Source organism: Microcaecilia unicolor, chromosome 11 (genome assembly GCF_901765095.1).
Source record: "Microcaecilia unicolor chromosome 11, aMicUni1.1, whole genome shotgun sequence".
In the NCBI taxonomy this organism is placed as follows: Eukaryota; Metazoa; Chordata; class Amphibia; order Gymnophiona; family Siphonopidae; genus Microcaecilia; species Microcaecilia unicolor.
Genome location: NC_044041.1, coordinates 22,517,753 through 22,536,603, shown reverse-complemented (window position 1 = coordinate 22,536,603; position 18,851 = coordinate 22,517,753). Strand labels below are relative to the sequence as shown.

At 44.9% G+C, this 18,851-nt stretch overlaps 1 protein-coding gene across 3 annotated transcripts in view; it reads right to left on the bottom strand.

The window, feature by feature from the left end:
* Window positions 1–4,318: 4,318 nt before the first annotated feature.
* Window positions 4,319–18,851, bottom strand: part of TPST2 (tyrosylprotein sulfotransferase 2) — a 142,071-nt gene continuing 127,538 nt past the window's right edge. For all 3 annotated transcript variants that reach the window (XM_030219204.1, XM_030219203.1, XM_030219205.1), the window contains 3 exons: window positions 12,507–12,557; window positions 11,266–11,315; window positions 4,319–4,837 (listed from right to left, as the gene is read on the bottom strand). In XM_030219204.1, the coding sequence (XP_030075064.1) occupies window positions 11,286–11,315; window positions 12,507–12,557 (81 nt within the window). In that variant the 3' untranslated portion in view covers window positions 4,319–4,837; window positions 11,266–11,285. The remainder of the gene's footprint in view (window positions 4,838–11,265; window positions 11,316–12,506; window positions 12,558–18,851) is intronic.

Here is an 18,851-nt window from a genome sequence, read left to right as displayed (position 1 = left end):
CAAACTTCTCTTACTGACCTTTAAATGCATCCATTCTGCAGCCCCCAATTACCTCTCCGCTCTCATCTCTCCCCGTGACCTCCGCTCACTGGACAAATCTCTCGTCGTCCCCCTTCTCCTCCACTGCTAACTCTAGGCTTCGTTCCTTTTCCCTCACGGCACCTTATGCCTGGAATAGACTTCCTGAGCCTGTATGTCTAGCTCCATCTCTACCTGTTTTCAAATCTATGCTGAAAACCCACCTTTTCACCACTGCTTTTGGCTCCTAGCCACTACTCAATTGCCCTCCCCTTGTTCCTTTCTCACCCAGTACTTCCCTCGCCCTTAATTGTCGTCAGTCTGTATTTTTAAATAGTCCCTGCTCAATAGAGCTTACAGTCTCTCTGTGTCAGGTGTTCAGCGCTGCATGTGTCTGGTAGTGCTATACAAATGCTAATAATAATAATAAAAGGCACCTCCAACATTCTGAAGCTGACTGCATGGCTGAGGCATTCCTGCTCTCTGTATCCATCTCCTGAATTGACATCATGTACTTCCGGGTTCGTCACAAGCAGAAGTGACCAACCACACGAGGTTTCTTGGCTTCAGAATGTTGGAGATGCATTCTATTAAATAGGATTGGTCAGTTCCTTGAAGCACAGCCAGAGCTCAGCGTCCTGCACAGTAACACTCAGACACCAGAGAGGGGGGGGGGGGGGGGCTGACACCAGAGAGTGGGGGAGGTATCTCTCACACACACACTCTCTCTCTCTCTCTCTCTCACAGTCAATGTCTTTCTCTCTCTCACTCTCTCTCACACACTCTATGTCTCACACTGTATCACATTCACTCTCTGTGTGTCACACAGTCACTCACACACTCTCTTGGTCTCATACACTGTCTCACAGAGAGTCTGTGTCTCACACACACTCTCTCTCTAGCACACACTGTATCTATGTGAAACACTCTCTCTCACACTATGTCTCACATACGCACTTGCACACACTCATTCTCACACACACACACACACTCTCTCTCACACACACACACACTTGCACATTCACTCTCGCTCTCATACACAGTCACTCTCACGTACACTCTCTCAAACAAACACACTCCGAGGAAAACCTTGCTAGCGCCCATTTCATTTGTGTCAGAAACGGGCCTTTTTTACTAGTAATAATAATAATGAGACAAAGCCAACATGGATTTAGTGAAGGGAAATCTTGCCTCACCAATCTACTACATTTCTTTGAAGGGGTGAACAAACATGTGGATAAAGGTGAGCCGGTCGATATTGTGTACCTGGACTTTCAAAAGGCATTTGACAAAGTACCTCATGAAAGACTCCAGAGGAATTGGAGAGTCATGGGATAGGAGGTAGTGTTCTATTGTGGATTAAAAACTGGTTAAAAGAGAGAAAACAGTAGGTTAAATAGTCAGTATTCTCAATGGAGAAGGGTAGTTAGTGGGGTTCCCCAGGGGTCTGTGCTGGGACCGGTGCTTTTTAACATAATTATAAATGACCTAGAGATGTGAGTAACTAGTGAGGTAATTAAATTTGCTGATGACACAAAGTTGTTAAATCGCAAGAGGATTCTGAAAAATTACAAGAGGACCTTACGAGACTGGGAGACTGAGCATCTAAATGGCAGACGTTTAACGTGAGCAAGTGCAAAGTGATGCATGTGGGAAAAAGTGAGCTCGGCGGCGGGGGGGCCTTGCAGCGCCGAGGAGAAGGGGCCTTTCAACCCCCCCCCCCCGTCCTATACTAGCCCATTTTTACGGGCTCAACGGCTAGTAAGAGGTCCATAAAATAATGAGTGGAGTGGAACGGGTAGACGTGAATCGCTCGTTCAGACTTTCCAAAAATACTAGGGGGCACGCAATGAAGCTACAAAGTAGTAAATTTAAAACTAATATTTCTTCACTCAACGTGTAATTAAATGCTGGAATTCATTGCCAGAGAATAAGGCAAAAGCAGTTAGCTTAGCAGAGTTTAAAAAAGGTTTGGATAGCTTCCTAAAAGAAAAATCCATAAGCCATCATTAAAATGGACTTGGGGGAAAATCCACTGCTTATTTCTGGGATAAGCAGCATAAAATGTTTTGTACTTTTCTGGGATCTTGTCAGGTACTTGAGACCTGGACTGGCCACTGTTGGAAACAGGACACTGGGCTTGAAGGACCTTTGGTCTGTCCCAGTGTGGCAATATTTATGTTATTACGTCCGTTGGCTTAAGTGGAAGGTCACCTCTGAAGATCCGATTTTTTTGGAAATAATGAAGTATTGTGTTTAGAACTGAGATAATCGTTGTTAATTATAGTATTGAAGAACTTCAGGGTAACTGTTGTCCTGTTAGTATCTATTGATAGTGAGACATTAGGAATTACTTGTAGAACAGCTTTTGACATGTAAGTCCATCCAGAACTCTGCCGCACGTCTTATCTTCCGCCTTAACCGCTATACTCATATCACCCCTCTCCTCAAGTCACTTCACTGGCTCCCAATCAGATACCGCATACAGTTCAAGCTTCTCTTACTCACCTACAAATGCACTCGATCTGCGGCCCCGCCGTACCTCTCTACCCTCATCTCCCCTTACGTCCCTACCCGTAACCTCCGCTCTCAAGACAAATCGCTCCTTTCAGTACCCTTCTCCACCACCTCCAACTCACCTGTCTCGCCTCACCCCATGCCTGGAACAAACTCCCTGAGCCCATACGCCGTGCCCCCTCCCTACCCATCTTCAAATCAATGCTCAAAGCCCACCTCTTCAATGTCGCCTTCGGCACCTAATCACTACACCTCTTCTCAGAAAACTTATCTACCCCAACTTGACATTTCGTCCTTTAGATTGTAAGCTCTTCCGAGCAGGGACCGTCCTTATTGTTAATTTGTACAGCGCTGCGTAACCCTAGTAGCGCTCTAGAAATGTTAAGTAGTAGTAGTAGTAGTAAGTAGGCTCTTAACACTGCCCAGGTCCTACTTACGAATAATGTATGCTTGTGTGTGACGTGTGTAGTGGTTACTGGGGGTGGAGAGTAGGCGAAGTTGGGGGTGAGGTTGGCACTTAGGCAGGTGTTTTATAAAACCTTGGTGCTGACAGTGTTAGCTGGAATTTCAACAGGTGAAGGTGAAGGCTGGTCTGTGCCGCAGTGGCTCAGCAACACCGAGGACAAGCCAACTTCTCTACCGCTGACTCAGAGCTTGGGCAGTGTCCTTGTCAAGGGCAGAGTTAATAATCAGACCTGTCAGCAGAGCTGAAGAGACCACAGGGCCCCCTCACTCTGCTAATTCATGGGCCATTGTCATAGGATTTAATGGCAAAAGGTTCTATTTAAAAAAACGTTGCAATTCATGGAAAAGCAATACTGGAATAAAGCTTGTAAACAAAGGCAGAAAAATCAGTAGACTTCTATAAATGCAGATAACTCAGGGGCTATTTGATTTTGGATCCTGACACAATACAGCCATACTCCCTTCTTTCTTTCTGTTTCAAGCGTCCTGAGTCAATTTTGCATGTCTACAACCTAATATAACATAGTAGATGACGACAGATCAAGGCATGCATGGTCTGTCCAGTCTGCCCAACCAGATAAACTTGTTGCATTTGATACGATGCAATATAGCATACGCATACTTGATTTTGACCTGTCTTTGCCGTTTTTAGGGCACAGACTGTAGAAATCTGCCCGGCACTGGCCTTATTCCCCAACTACTAGAGTTGCCGTGAAAGCCCCACTCCACCCATCCAGATCTGTCTAGCTATAGCCGGGGAACTGTAGAAGTCTGACTGGACTGGCCTTACTGGAGTCACCAAGTACGACTAAATCTTTTAATTCTATTCTCTTTCTACATAGAAATTCTTTGTGTTTATTCCCTGCATTTTTGAATTCCCAAGGGCACAAATTACAGACCCCAAGAGGCCTGGCTTGAGTCCAGCATTCCCTTCCTCTCATTTCTGTTGAAAGAAAAAGTGGGATTATTGTCATTGAGGTGATGTGATCCAGTGCTTAAAGCAAGGACACAGAACTTTGATCCTCAAGGTCAGCAAACACGTTTTCTGGTTACACAAAGCAATGTGATTCTCTTACTAAACTCGAGAAGGCCTGGTTTGTAGCACTGGGGGATGTGATATGTACGTGGCTGGATTAGGACATTAGACTTGCTCAGGAATTATTTTGGGACAGGAATAAGATTCCCCTCTCTCACTTAGTCCTTGGACACAGCGTTGGTCTTTATCTTCCCAAATCAACTACACAAATGTATATATGTGTATATTTCTAGACAGTGATTTAAAGAAAATAAAGGACACCACTTTTTAACAAAACATGAGTTTAATACCATGAAAAGGAAGAAAAAACAAACATTAAACTGAAGAGCTTCACATATGAAGTTCTTGACTCAAATCTGGAAATTAGAAGTGAATTAATTTAAAAGGCATGTTTCTGATTGTCATAGATACAGAGGCTGTTACGCCTTCTTCTGTCAGAAATTAAAGGGGACAATTTCACAAGACACAATGTTTAAAAACGCACCTTTAGAAAAATTCCCAGAACCTAATATAAAATAGTTCAGTCCACACTCTAGATTTTTAAGTACCAATACAAATTAGTCCACATATTAATTAATGTTCTCTTTGCCACAGTGAAGTCTGAAACTAGATAAGACAACGCTGTACTTGGCGCTTTCAAAATGTTCGGTGTTTTGCAAATAAATGCAAAAATACATTCCTGATATAAAGTAGTCACAGTTTGGCAACATTTTACAAGCAATATGCTTGGAGAATTAGTTTCCTCTGTCAACTGCAAAGATTGTTTTCTCTTCTGAGTGGTGAAAAATGATTTCCAAAGTCCTGTGGGGAAAAATATAAGAAAATGGTGGTCAGCAAAGGAAAATGGTGATGGGGGGGGGGAAAAAAAAAAAAGGGGGCTTGTAAAGGAAAATTGTGCATTTACTACTCAACACAAAGAAATCTGAGCACTTGTTTGAGGTCATAATATTCCCCTGAAAAGTTTCTATAGCACCTGGCAAACATCTCACTCCGTTAGTGTTATTTTAAGACTTGTGCATCGCTTTTTTACGGTGCCTAGTGCTAGAGAAAAAAAAGGGGAAAGGGGGATGGGATCTGATAAACTGCATTTCTGTGGTTACAATCAAAGCGCTTTATATATTCAGGGATTTATGTTGTACCTGGGGAAATGGAGGGTTAAGTGACTACTCCACTCAAAGGAAAAAAAAGGTGTACTGCAATAGGTACTCAAGCCGCCAATTTCTGCTCAAGTGTTTTTAGCATTAAAGCTCTCCTTTTTGTTCTGGAGCAAAATGATCCAGTTTGGTCCTCTCAGCTTTCTCCAGGTGATGTGTCAAATAACAGCTTTGCAAACACAGAACTACCCCCATCGCTTTTACACAATGCTGGATCATCGATTATTATCAAGCTGAAGACAAATCCTGCCATATACAGAGGGGCAACTATATATGTTCATTCTCTTTTAAATATTGCTGATTAACAGACAACCTTCCATGTACCTGCAACTTCTCAACTTGACTACTGTAACCCCATATTAGCTGGCCTTCTAAAATTCTCTCTCAGACATCCACAGTCAGTTCAAAATACAGCTGTGTGCATCGTATTTCATCTCAGGAAATCTGAACAAATTTTGTTCTACCTATTCCAACTGCACTGGCTTCCTGCAAAATGTCATTTTCAATTCAAAATTCTCATGTTAACCCACAGTGCTATCTTTACTGGACTCCATCCGTATCTGGCTTCTACAATTGCTCCGTACAATCTGTTCTGTCCTCTGACAGCCCCTGACGTGATCCTAAAAATGTGTGTAATGCTTTTACTGTTATTCTCAGTTCTAAGGACTATCATTGCTGCAGTTTCTCACTGCAAAGATACATGAGCAATGCACTGTGGGTAATGTAGTTCACAGGCAGTGCAACCACACTTGCTTGGCTGTGTAAGAACTATTACCACTGGTTGTAAGGCTGCCCAGACCTCCTCCCTCTCTCTCTCTCTGCCAAGCTTGGCTCTTTTGTCTTCCTGCTATCATTTCCTGGTCATTCTATCTCTGTCCTGGAAGGTCAGCCAGGTATGACCTTTCCCTCCAATCGAGAGCCGTCTCTTACTACCTCGATGGCAGGCTCTGTCCCCATTGGTCTCTATCTGCTCCTCCCTGAACCTGTGTGACGCCTCAGCACCTCTTTGTCCCTTCAGCCATGAGGCCTCCCACCATCTAGCCAGAGACATGGAGCATGCACCACTCTAGACAGCTCTATCCTGCTGAAACTCCCTGTAACGAACCTGGTTTCTTACCTTAAAAATATGTCCTCCCTAATGAGATATCGCACATTCCAGTCACCCAGCTTTGAACCACTTCTATCTACTCAACTATTTCTCACCTGCAATAAGCTACCTCTCTTCAGATCTCACCTCCAACCACTGAAACAGCTCCCAGAACTGCGGAGTCTCTGTGCCCTGGGGCAGCACTTCTGAACATCTGACTGAGTAAATTATCTGTGATTTATTCAATAAAAGAGACGTCATAAAATAATAGAGACTTCAGGTGATTGGTGTGCCAAGGTTATACTCCAAGATATTGCCGTCTTAAGTTAACAAGCCTCAAGAGTCTCGACACAAACCAGCCCACCACTCGGGATCCTCTTCAGAATATCTTCCAACTTCCCTCATTCTTTCAAACCTGGCCTGACTCCACAAGTCATTCTGTCTTCCTTCATTCTTGCCCCTTCCCCTTGGGATTCCCTCTCCTGGATTCTGCATACCGAATCTAATCAAAATTAAAGAGTACCCTCAAAACCCATTTATTTAATCTTGCTTTTAATTCCTGCCCCTAGAGGCTAAACAGTTGGTCCGAAGATTGGCCTCAATTTCCTCTGGTTTTCCTTTCAACTTCTACGAGACCTCTTCTGAGGCTCAAGCTTACTCTCTGTCTTTCTTTCTCTCTGCATTTAGCTATCCCTGCCCTATTTACAATGGAGTTGTTTTCCTGGCACATTGTGCCTTTTCTGGCTTCTTTTAATTAAATTTTTCTTTAAGATTGCTTTTATGTGTTTGCAAAAGGCGATACAGTAAAAACTTACAACTACAAACCATAAGAAATGTCCCCCCACCCCCGATGTTATGAGTGCCCTCTATCTTCTTCCCAAATTGAAGAGGGGTGAGTGGGAGGACAGCATTTTCAAACCATTTTCAGATTTTTTTGATCACTTCAAAGGATTAATGTATGTAAAACGTAGGAGTATAATCTTGATTTAATGCATGCTCGTTGTGCACATAAAATTCTCCAACCTGAAAACCAAACACAGATCCCTAGTAGGTGCAAACACGCAATCTTCTACACCCCCAAATTCTGTGATGGTGAAGGGATATTTATGGGGAAAAGTTATAAAGGTTTATACCGTGGTATAAAATGAATAGGGCTTTACATTATTCAATACAGGAACGTAAGACCTTTGAAGTCAGAATGATTGAATATTTTGACACCCAACAGACAGGACTTAAAGATCTGGGTTTTCTAGCCCATTATAAACCATAAAATTGTATTTCTCTGTTTAACACCCTCCTCTCACCTACCCACACCCATTCTGTTAGAATATCAATGAAATGCTTTGATGTCCCCGTGCATACCTCCTACCCACCCCCACCCTCCCACCCTATCAGACTGTCAAAGTAATGCTTGGATGTTTCACTTATATATACTATCTGCTTATTTCCGATCTGACAAAGAAGGGCAACCTTCGAAAGCTAATCAAGAAATGTATTAAGTTATGTCCAATAAAAAAGGTATCATCTTATTTTCTTTTCCATGTTTTATTTCATTATTCATAGGATATTTGTTAACAAGACTCAGCAACAACTGAAATGCAAACCTCAGATCCTTTCTGGAAGAAAATTTCTGTATGAGTGGAGTAGCCTAGTGGTTACAGCAATGGGTTTGACATCTAGCAATGCCTGGTTCAAATCCCCCCAGTACTCCTTGTGATCTTGGGCAACCTACTGAACCCTCTATTGCCTCAGACAGAAAAATTAGATTGTGAGCCCCATGGGGATAGGGAAATACCTACTGTACCCTGAACGTAACTCACCTTGAGCTACTACTGAAAAGGTGTGAGCAAAACTCAAATTAATAATACATATGTCAAATTCAAAAGAAGTAATTGGTGTCAGACATGGAGAGAAAATCCTTAAAATTAATATACAGCAGTGGTCCTACACAATCAAAGCTATGTTATCAGTAATGCAGACAATTGCAAAGTTACAGATGTACTTTCAAGTATGTGCATAAACCCCTCAATTATCAAAATCAAAGCACACAAACTGACTTTGAAAACTGAGGGGCTGAAGCAGTAAAGTGCGCCAGGGCCCCTGTACATGCTTTGCGCTGCTCGAGTGAACAATTTTGCGAGGACACGATGAACAAAGAGGTTTCGTGTAAAAGCTAATCTATGAAAAGCCTTAGTTCAGTGGTTCCCAAACCTGGTCCTGGAGGCACCCAAGTCAGTCAGGTTTTCAGGATATCTACAATGAATATTCATGAGAGAGATTTGCATGCACTGCCTCCACCTCATGCAAATCTCTCTCGTGAGTATTCGCTGTGGATATCCTGAAAACATGACTGGCTGAGGGGCCTCCAGGATCAGGTTTGGGAACCACTGCCTTAGTTGATGGATCAGTGCTTCACATATTTAAACCCATTCAAATTGGGTTAATTCAATATGCTGCACTGATGCAGAAAAGTGTGCTGAACAGTGAAAAGCTGAAAACAATGGCAAGGATTTAATGCTCAGCCTGAAGGGATGTAAAGCTCCCATCAATGGTCATCTGAAGTATAACACCTCACCTTAGATGACCCAAGATCCCAGGTCCAATGGACCTGACCCCCTTGTCCCCGACACCATTCCTGGTAGTCTAATGCTCCTCCCAGATCCAATCCTCCTAACCCTGACACAATCTCTACCAACCTCCTTCCTTCCTCCAGACCAGACGCCTCCTCTACTCCCACATACAAATTCCTGGTATTCTAGTGGACCACACCACTCTCCTCCCAGTCCTCAAACTCTTACCCCACCACACATGCAAAACTTTTGCTAGTCTAGTGGCAACTTTTCCCCCCCCCCCCCCCCCCCCCACCTAATCCCCCTCTGTCTGACACAGAAAATAAATCCCTGGTAGTCTCATGGCCTCCATCATCTCCCCACCCACCTAAAAAGTCATAAGGCAGGAGAGAGGCCCATTTGCTCCTGCTTCCAACACCACCATAGTCCAAAACGGTTGCGCCAGACCCCTAACAAATGTGTTCTGATGCACCGCTAGGGGTTGGTCTACCATTTAAGGCAAATATTGCCTTATTTGGTAGGCTGACCCTTAGTAGCGCATCAGAATGCACTGCTAGAAATCAGGTGCCACCATTTTGGACTATGGTGGTGCCAGAGGTAGGAACGAGTGGTCACCACTCCTGCCTTTATGAGGTAGGTGGGGAGGGTCACTAGAGTACCAGGGATTTATTTTCTCGGTTGGACAGAAGGAGAGCAAGATACTAGGGGACTGTTGTGTCGGAGGTTAGGAGGTCAGGGGGCTGAGTCCAGGAAAGGGGAGGGAGAAGGGGACACTAGAATACTAAGATGTGTAGCAGGGGTTGGAGGCTTGGGTCTCAGGGAAAGAAAGAAGGCTTTTTTTCTGTTATGTCTCCCCACTTATTAGAAAGGGAGGGGAAACATTTGCAGAAATAGCAGCATATTACTGCTTTTCCTGATACCACACACTTTTAAACTCTGCAGTAATCTGCATGCCTTACTGCACTGGAGAGCTAAAATGCTGTGTTAGGCTTTCATTAGGAAGCTGTGTGCTGAAGTGTCAGCACACGGCTCTACTGCAAATTTAAAGCATCGGCCCCTGAGCCAAAATACGTCGCATGCTTAACTCTTCATATAAACCATTTTGTGTCATGAAAAAGGATCTGAAAAAGCTAGAAGAATGGTCTAAGGTTTGGCAACTAAAATTCAATGCGAAGAAATGCAAAGTGATGCACTTAGGGAGTAGAAATCCAAGAGAGGCGTATGTATTAGGCGGTGAGAGTCTGCTAGGTACGGACGGGGAGAGGGATCTTGGGGTGATAGTATCTGAGGATCTGAAGGCGATGAAACAGTGTGACAAGGCGGTGGCCGTAGCTAGAAGGTTACTAGGCTGTATAGAGAGAGGTGTGACCAGCAGAAGAAAAGAGGTGTTGATGCCCCTGTACAAGTCGTTGGTGAGGCCCCACCTGGAGTATTGTGTTCAGTTTTGGAGGCCGTATCTTGCTAAGGATGTAAAAAGAATTGAAGCGGTGCAAAGAAAAGCTACGAGGATGGTATGGGATTTGCGTTACAAGACGTATGAGGAGAGACTTGCGGACCTGAACATGTATACCCTGGAGGAAAGGAGGAACAGGGGTGATACGATACAGACGTTCAAATATTTGAAAGGTATTAATCCGCAAACGAACCTTTTCCGGAGATGGGAAGGTGGTAGAACGAGAGGGCATGAAATGAGATTGAAGGGGGGCAGACTCAAGAAGAATGTCAGGAAGTATTTTTTCACGGAGAGGGTGGTGGATGCTTGGAATGCCCTCCCGCGGGAGGTGGTGGAGATGAAAACGGTAACGGAATTCAAACATGCGTGGGATAAACATAAAGGAATCCTGTTCAGAAGGAAGGGATCCTCAGGAGCTTAGCCTAGAATGGGTGGCAGAGCTGGTGGTTGGGAGGCGGGGCTGGTGCTGGGCAGATTTATACGGTCTGTGCTGGGGCTGGTGGTTGGGAGGCGGGACTAGTGCTGGGCAGACTTATACGGTCTGTGCCGGGGCTGGTGGTTGGGCGGCGGGGATAGTGCTGGGCAGACTTATAGGGTCTGTGCCAGAGCTGGTGGTTGGCAGGCGGGGATAGGGCTGGCCAGACTTATACGGTCTGTGCACTGAAGAGAACAGTACAAATAAAAAAGTAGCACATATGAATTTATCTTGGGCAGACTGGATGGACCGTGCAGGTCTTTTTCTGCCGTCATCATCTACTATGTGTCTTCTGCATACACAAAATTACATTGAGTTATAGCTGTAGAAAATTCTAGCATCATACACACCACAGATTTACTCATCTAAATTCTGATTTTACGTATTTAAAGCCTTCACTTTTGAAAATTTAGGCCTTAGCACCTGAAGCTTGGGACATTTTGGGGAACATGGGAGTTTCTAACTTTTGAAGCCTCCCTCCTGGACATACCTGTAAAGCTTTTCGTGTCATCAGTGTGAGAGGGATGCATTTTGATTAATCTGAAAGAGAGAGAGAGAGAGAACCTGGGAATCATTATCGACATTCATATTCTCAGATCGGAAAGTCCTTCCCCTTGCTTCCCCCTGAACCATTATTTGATGTTATTACTACTACTATTAAACAATTATATAGTATTAAAAGCTGTATATGGTACTCTACAGACACACATAAGGGACAGGCCCTGCTCTGGGGAGGTCACGGCAGCCATTTTCAGATTGGAGCCGACATGGGCAGGAGCGACAGCTGATCGCTCGTGCCCCAGAGAGGCCACCAGAGTTTCTAAAGTAGGTCTCTGGGTGGTGAGAGGATACAGCAGAGAATGATCACATTTTGCCCAATATTCAAAGCAGTTTAAATGGCCCAGAGAGGCTCCTGGCTATTTAAGTCGCTTGTCCGTGGCTAACCGCGAATATTCAATGGCACTTAACCGGTTAGTGACGATGACTATTCGTGGTTAGCACCTGAGCTGAAACTGGCTAACTTGCAGGCGGGTTCCATGGGCAGAGTTGGAACTCATGTGGTTAAGTCCCAATATTCAGCCCCTTAACTGCATAAGATGAGTGGAGGGCTTTGATCCTGGCAACTGCTCCTTGTGACCTTGGGCAAGTCACTTAACTCTCCATTGCCCCAGGTACAACCCCCCCCCCCCCCCCCTCAAAAAAAAAACTTAGATTGTGAGCCCTCTAGGGGCAGAGAAAGTATCTGCATATCATCTGTACAGCACTGCGTATATCTAGTAATGCTATAGAAATGATTAATAGTAGTAGTACTTAATTTGGGCAGCATAAAGTGGTCCTCTCTTATGTAGTTCATCCTAAGTATTTAAGGACTGAATATTGCACTTAATTGCTTAAGTTTTAGTGGCCAACATATAACCGGATATTCAATGCCGATGCCTGGTCATGGCCTGGCATTGAATATCTAGAAATACAGCCAGCGGCGGACAAAAACACTGACCGCCACCAATTGAATATTGGCCAGATTGTGATCGCTGGGGGAAGGTTTGGTTTTAGCAGTAACTGAAAACCCTGGTTTCAGTTGCCTTCTCGTTTGACGATTTGTGCATGTTCTAAATAGTTTCAGGTCCACTGAGAGAGGCAATAAAGTAAACAATCAAAAACTTTACGGACTGATTGTCCCAATGAATACCGATGTCTGTTTCTAAAATACACATCACTTGATGATCTAACCTGAAGATGTCCTTTCAAATTGCTTGGGACTTTAAAATCTCCTTTCATGATCTACAAAAAAAAAAAAAAAAAAAAAAATTAGCATACAGTATGATCATTGTATAGCCTCACATTTCTTTTTTTTTTTTGTTTGTTACATTTGTACCCTGCGTTTTTCCCACTGATGGCAGGCTCAATGCGACTTACATGGGGCAATGGAGGGTTAAGTGACTGGAGCTGCCTGTGCCTGAAGTGGGAATCAAACTCAGTTCCTCAGGACCAAAGTCCACCACCCTAACCACTAGGCCACTCCTCCACTATTGCTACTATTTGAGATTCTACATGGAATGTTGCTATTCCACTAGAAGTCGGCCCTTGCAGATCACCAATGTGGCCGCGCAGGCTTCTGCGAGTCTGACGTCCTGCACGTATGTGCAGGACGTCAGACTCACAGAAACAGAAGCCTGCGCAGCCTTCTACATGGAATGTTGCTAGTGGAATAGCAACATTCCATGTAGAATCTCCAATAGCATCTATTTTATTTTTGTTACATTTGTACCCTGCGCTTTCCCACTCATAGCAGGCTCAATGCGGCTTACATGGGGCAATGGAGGGTTAAGTGACTTGCCCAGAGTCACAAGAAGCTGCCTGTGCCTGAAGCTGGAATCGAACTCAGCTCCCCAGGACCAAAGTCCACCACCCTAGGCCACTCCTCCACTTCAACTGTGTAACCCCAAAAAGTCTTTTCTAGGTCCCCCCCAAAACAGAATTGAATAGAGGAGTCACTGCAACGTACTCTATTTAGGGGTTAAGCAGTAACTATCTTAAACTGCAACTTATCCAGAAGACTGCTGTGAGGCTAATTTTTAGATTATGCAAGTTTACCAGTGTATCAGGATTTATACTTCTTATTTTTACACCATGTTGACTATTGTTGATAATTTTCACCGCTCTCTATAGGAATTTGACATCTAATAGCCTGATCGCATAGGGAAGTTTTGTGCTCATTTTTTACATCTTTGGGACATCCTAAGGTCAGTTGCCTAGAGCACACTTTATAAGCTATGGAGTATATTACTGTATGCCCACATGTAAATGGCTATTTTTACTTTTAAAAGTGTTCTGTTCCACTTTTGTTTTTAGAGATTACATGGACTTTATGTTTATAATTTTAGTTTTAAGCTAAATATTATAGTCACACTCTAAATTTAAGACATTTTTATATTTACGTGTTTTTGACTCCTGAATATATATATGTGTGTATTTTGATTCATGATTTTATATTTTAGTATAGTATTTGTATATGTTTTTTTAGACTCCTGAGGCAGGCGCATAGGCGCCGAAACACAGCTGCTGTGTCGAGTCAATTGATGTTTCCTAATAAAGACTGAAATTTTTAGACGTCCTCCTCGGTTATTGTGAAGGCCAGAGTATCCTACTCCTTTTCGCTGTACTACTTTGACGTAGGGATTGTGGGTTCCTCGTTCTCCACAGGTAGATCTCTTACATCATCTTCTGAAAAGACCGAAGCAAAGAATTTATTTAGTCTTTCCGCTATGGCCTAGTACTCCCTGAGTGCCCCTTTCTGCCCCATGACACTGCTCTGACATAGTGGCTCCCGAGATAGCCGCGGGAGGTCCTGGCAGCCATTTTGCGACTGGAACCATACAAGCAGGAGCGAGTCCTGCCTGTGCTGGTTCCAGCTGTAAAATGGATTCCAGGACCTCCCGTGGCAATCTCGCACGACTGCCACGGGAAGTCTAGGCAGCCATTGTGTCAGAGCAATGGCATGGGGCAGGAACAAGTGGGGTTTGTTCCTGTCCCCGAAGAAGCCATTAGATCACCAGGCCTTCCTAAAGAAAGCCCAGGGAGGGCCTACAGGTGGTTGGGTGGGGGGGGGGGGGGGGGGGGGGGAGGGGCGAGTGAGTTTTTGAGTTACAAGATTCCGGAATCCCAATTAGTAGCAACATTCCATGTAGAACCCCAAAGAGTAACATAGTAAATGACGGCAGATAAAGACCTGTATGGTCCATCAGTCTGCCCAACAAGATAAACTCATTATACATGGTACATGTTACTTTATATGTAGACCCGAGTTTGATTTGTCCCTGCCTTTCTCAGGGCACAGACCGTAGAAGTCTGCCCAGCACTGTTCTTATACTAAAAGTTCTGAAGATTCTGGAATCCTAAAGAGTTACAAGATTCCAGAATCCCATTTAGTAGCAACATTCCATGTAGAACCCCAAAGAGTTACATAGTAAATGACAGCAGATAAAGACCTGTATGGTCCATCAGTCTGCCCAACAAGATAATAATAAAATAATAATAATAATGAGTTTGTTACATTTGTATCCCACATTTCCCCACCTATTTGCAGACTCAATGTGGCTTACATGGTACCGTAGCGGCGTTCGCCGGTTCCGGTCTGAACAAATACAAAGTGTACATGAGGACAAGGTGTGGTTGTAGTGGAATGGGTAGATTTTTGGTAGATACATTGGGGGAACATTAGGTAGGAAGAGGGAGAGTTGGGGTGCAAAGAAAAGCTACGAGAATGGTATGGGATTTGCGTTACAAGATGTATGAGGAGAGACTTGCTGACCTGAACATGTATACTCTGGAGGAAAGGAGAAACAGGGGTGATATGATACAGACGTTCAAATATTTGAAAGGTATTAATCCGCAAACGAACCTTTTCCGGAGATGCGAAGGCGGCAGAACAAGAGGGCATGAAATGAGATTGAAGGGGGGCAGAATCAAGAAAAATGTCAGGAAGTATTTTTTCATAGAGAGAGTAGTGGATGCTTGGAATGCCCTCCCGCGGGAGGTGGTGGAAATGAAAACGGTAACGGAATTCAAACATGCGTGGGTTAAGCATAAAGGAATCCTGTTCAGAAGGAATGGATCCTAAGGAGCTTAGCTGAGATTGGGTGGCAGAGCCAGTGGCGGGAGGCGGGGCTGGTGCTGGGCAGACTTATACGGTCTGTGCCAGAGCCGGTGGTGGGAGGCGGGACTGGTGGTTGGGAGGTAGGGATGGTGCTGGGCAGACTTATACGGTCTATGCCAGAACCGGTGGTGAGAGGCGGGGCTGGTGGTTGGGAGGCGGGGATAGTGCTGGGCAGACTTGTAGGGTCTGTGCCCTGAAAAGGACAGGTACAAATCAAAGTAGGGTATACACAAAAAGTAGCACATGTGAGTTTATCTTGTTGGGCAGACTGGATGGACCGTGCAGGTCTTTTTCTGCCGTCATCTATATGTTACTATGTTACTATGTATGTTACTATTTCGTTCTTGGTGTTGTGTAGCAGGCTTTCTTGTTCTTATGTTGGGTCGGTGGGTTAAGCCTTTTGGAACAGGTTTCTTTTTAGTTTTTTTCCAGAACTTTAGGTGGTCGTATGTTGTTTTTACTATTTTTGGCAGTGCGTTCCATAGTTGTGCGTTTAAATAGAAGCTGGATGCATATGTTGATTTGTATTTGAGTCCTTTGTTGTTTGGGTAGTGGAGATTCAGGTATGTTCGAGCCAATCTTGTTGTGTTTCTGGTATGTGATACTTTATATGTGTACCCGAGTTTGATTTGTCCTTGCTATTCTCAGGGCACAGACCGTAGAAGTCTGCCCAGCACCGGTTTTGCTTCCCAATTACCGGCGTTGCCACCCAATGGCCGTTAAGATTCCGTACATCTGCCCTGAATTTCTACCTGAGAAGGCGCATCGAGCTTTCAATCTGCAGATCCTGCAGTGATGTCAGCTTGTCACTGGTTAATAATTTCCGACATGCTGATTTGGAGCACATCCTCTTATAGAAAAGCTCTAACTTTAGCAGGGTTCGTTTCTGAGGCTGCCTGTTTTTTTTTTTTAATGACTGCTACATGAGCAAGGCACACATTATAATCACCGGATATTAATGTTTCTAACAATTGTTTGGCAAACATTTATGTGCCAGTACAAACATTTACATCGCTATTTCATTCCAAATGTTTGTGACCGTGTTGACCTCATGATTTTTTTTTTAAAAGACTTTTGTGATTCTAAAATGGATGCTCCTGAGCAAGTAGCCAGTACAAACATTCTTTTGTCATCTATTTTAGAACAGGCTCCGTGTCAGCAGATCCTGTTCTTAAAACGCTAGTGGAACGTGAGATGTCCCGACATGAATGCCTCAACTCTATTTTGTACGTCTTTTCTAAAATCTGCCTCATAAGGTCTCGTCACATTACTATTAGTGCAGCCAGCGAGAGGCTGTAGTACCAGAAGTAGCCATAGGGTGTCAGTAAGACAGCAGACAAGTCACTGACTAAAATCCGTCCCTTCTCTCAGAAATTTACATAACAAAAGAGGAATAAAATGGAGAAGGAAACAAAAGTGGGACCAGTGGGGTACCAAGAGGGGGGGGGGGGCGGTGGGGGCGGTCCGCCCCGGGTGCACACCGCTGGGGAGGGGGGGGGGGGTGCTGCGCGCCGGTCAGCTTCCTTCGTTTTCATGCTCCCTCTGCCCCGGAACAGGAAGTAACCTGTTCCGGGGCAGAGGGAGCATGGAAACGAAGGAAGCTGACCAGCGCACGGCACCCCCCCCCCCCCCAGCAGCGGGCACCCGGGGGAGGGGGGTTCTTTGCCGGGGGGGGGGGGGGGGGGTGCTGCACCCGGGGGGCAGGGCGCATCGGCGATCCGCCCCGGGTGTGGGACACCTGTATGCATTGTAAGCCTTAAGTATATACATTTGTCTAAAGACTATTTTCATCGGTGCATGTTGAGTCTAACAAAGCCCCCCAATAAGATGGACTGTGTACAGATTTCATGTCCCATCGGGTTTTGCTTCCATTGAAACAGTGGCGTACCAAGGGGGGGGGGGGGGGGGGCGGTCCGCCCCGGGTGCACGCCGCTGGGGGGGGTGCTGCGCGCCTGTCGGCTCTTCGTTTTCATGCTCCCTTTGCCCCGGAACAGGTTACTTCCTGTTCCGGGGCAGAGGGAGCATGAAAACGAAGAGCAGGCAGGTGCGCGGCACCCCCCCCCCCCCCCCCCAGCGGCGTGCACCGGGGGGGGGGGGGGGGGGGGCGGCATCGCGCTGTTCCGGGGGGGGGGGGGGGCGCTGCACCCAGGGGGGTGGGGCGCATCGGTGATCCGCCCCCCTAGGAACGCTACTGCATTGAAAGCAATGGAAGTAAAATCCAGACTGGCTCAATCTGTCCTCCTTTTTCTGGAGCAATAAATGATATCCACATGAAATACTGATGTGTTCAAAGATGGATTTGATATGGAGGAAAAGCCTCAAATGCTAAGGGAACACCGTGTCGTTGCTTTTCACAACGTAAGGGAGGTCCCTTAAATCATCACGGGCAAAAACCTCCCGTATCAGAAAGTTCAGCTTATCTGCTATGGTAACCGTGTATTTCTACCGAACGGTTCTAAAGAAATGCACTTATCTTTCAACCTCCCAGTCAAAATGACACCTCCCACGGCCCAAATCGGTGCACTGACAAATGATAAAGCTCGGGAAATATTTCCAAATATCCCCAATGACCAGGAGGACCTTCCAGTTCTCACCCCAGCTTCCTTCTTAAAACCATTGAAATTCTGCAATCTTCTTGAAAACCTGGTTATGTAGACAAGTTTCCCCCAGACCCTATTTAATGCTACTTGTTAACGCTGGTTCTTTTCCTTAATGATAGTATTAGGTAGGTACTTAAGTGAGGCACTCTTGTGCTAGTTAGAACGTGGATTATCATAATGTTTTTGCATTTTGTGGGGTGACAATGGCTATTGGATATATTTGAATTTTGAGCTCAGTTCCTGACTTGCTCTGTTAGTTCGTTAGTGTGATTATTATGTATTTTCAGTTCATAGGGGCGGCATGACGCTGGGTTTTACACCTTAGCAGGCTTATTTTCAAAGCACTTTGGGAGGCTAAGTTCCATAGGTTTCTATGGAACTTTGGGAGGCTAAGTGCTTTGAAAATACACCTCTTTGTGTACCATTATATTTACAAGTTGTGAACAGCCTTGGGTTTCATTATTAAAAGAAAAAAAGGAGGGGGGGGGGGGGGGGGGACAGGCAAGTGGCCTAGTGGTTAGGGTGGTGGACTTTGGTCCTGAGGAACTGAGTTCGATTCCCACTTCAGCCACAGGCAGCTCCTTGTGACTCTGGGCAAGTCACTTAACCCTCCATTGCCCCATGTAAGCTGCATTGAGCCTGCCATGAGTGGGAAAGCGTGGGATATAAATGTAACAAAAATAAAATAGATACTATTGGAGATTCTACATGGAATGTTGCTACTATTGGAGATTCTAGAGATTCTACATGGAATGTTGCTATTCCACTAGCAACATTCCATGTAGAAGGCTGCGCAGGCTTCTGTTTCTGTGAGTCTGA